Genomic DNA, 1,465 nt, shown 5'->3' on the forward strand with positions numbered 1-1,465 from the left:
TTCATTTTCTAATAATTTTTTAGTATTACTCTTAGTAAATTATTTTTTAAAATTTATTCAAATCATTATTTTAAAAATATATATTTCATTTAATTGTCATATTTTATCCAAAATTTTTTCTAAAATGAGGCAATGTTTTTCAGATTTAGGAATTAGGAAATAGTGCCCTAACATGTCGGGTTGCGATTTCCCGTTTGTCTAAATGCCTAAAGTATCCTTCTAAATAGATTTTGTAAATCATGAGATGATTTCAGTTACGAGAGTTTAAGAATATCGTGTCCTATCATGCTGGATGTGATGTTTGTATTCTTTTGGAGCTAAGGAATCTTAATTTTTCAACTTAAATAATTCCGGTTTTAAAAAAGGGATCCTATTTTTAAATTCTTTCAAAATTTTGACATTAAAACAGAAAACTATTCAATTTGGTACCAATTTTGGGCGTTGCGAGGGTGTTAATCCTTCCTCGTACGTAACCGACTCCCGAACCTGTTTTTCTTAATTTTCATAGACCAAAACGTTTTATAAGGTAATCCAATCACACCTAAAAAGGTTAATGGCGACTCTTGTTTTCATTTTTCAAAAGTCGATCCCTATTTTTCAAACATTCCTTTAAAAAATGGTTTCGACAAGCACTATAAGTGTATTGTTTAATTCAGGCTCAATGGTTCTTCCTCTAAATATACTTTTAACCCATTTACTGACTGAGTCTCCAATATTGCCCCACTGATTTTGGAAAAAATAGGCATGATATCCATCACTTCCTGGTGCTTTTAAAGGGGCCAAATCAAATAGTGTTGTTTTGATTTCTTCATTTGATACATCTTTCTCTAGAAAATCAATGTCTACTTGATCTAAACAGGAAAAGTAATTGGGCGGCAAAACGCTCTTCTCATCAGGTTCTTCTCCACAGAGTTTTTGGAAAAAATTTGTTTCTTCTGCTTGGATTTCATTGGGCTCAAAAAGCCATTCCCCATTTGCTTTACGTAAAGCATCGATACGATTAATCTTCCATCTGTAGAGTGTTCGACCATGAAAGAATTTTGTATTTCTGTCTCTCATTTTGAGCCAGTCGCATCTTGATTTTTGCTTCCATAGTAACTCTTCTTGATTAAGTATTCCTTCTAGCTCTTCTCTTAATTCCATTTCTTTTTGTATTAGAAAGGTTGAGTTTGTCTTCTAGAGGGCATGCTGTATCTTGCTTAAGTTTTTTGTTATTTCCCGTTTCCGAGTTCCAATGTGCCCAAAGGTGTTTTTATTCCATTCTTTTAGCCCTGTGGTAAGATGTTCTAGAGTAGATTTCATGTCCCCACTATATTCCCATAAATTGGAAATAGTGCTGGAAAAATTTTGATGGTGAACTCATCCAGCTAGGAACCGAAAGGGTCTTCCTTTTGCTACTACGAGGTCAGGGCATAAATTTACTAGAAGAGGTCGATGGTCAAATTTAATCCTCAATAGGTGTGTA

At 33.6% G+C, this 1,465-nt stretch overlaps 1 protein-coding gene across 1 annotated transcript; it reads right to left on the reverse strand.

Annotated features, from left to right (window-relative positions):
• Nucleotides 1-609: 609 nt before the first annotated feature.
• On the reverse strand, nucleotides 610-1,143 carry LOC128285253 (uncharacterized). The gene has a single exon (XM_053022663.1). It carries the CDS (start codon nucleotides 1,141-1,143, stop codon nucleotides 610-612), a length of 534 nt encoding a protein of 177 aa, XP_052878623.1.
• Between the last annotated feature and the right edge of the window lie 322 nt (nucleotides 1,144-1,465).

Source organism: Gossypium arboreum, chromosome 2, assembly GCF_025698485.1.
Source record: "Gossypium arboreum isolate Shixiya-1 chromosome 2, ASM2569848v2, whole genome shotgun sequence".
In the NCBI taxonomy this organism is placed as follows: domain Eukaryota; kingdom Viridiplantae; phylum Streptophyta; class Magnoliopsida; order Malvales; family Malvaceae; genus Gossypium; species Gossypium arboreum.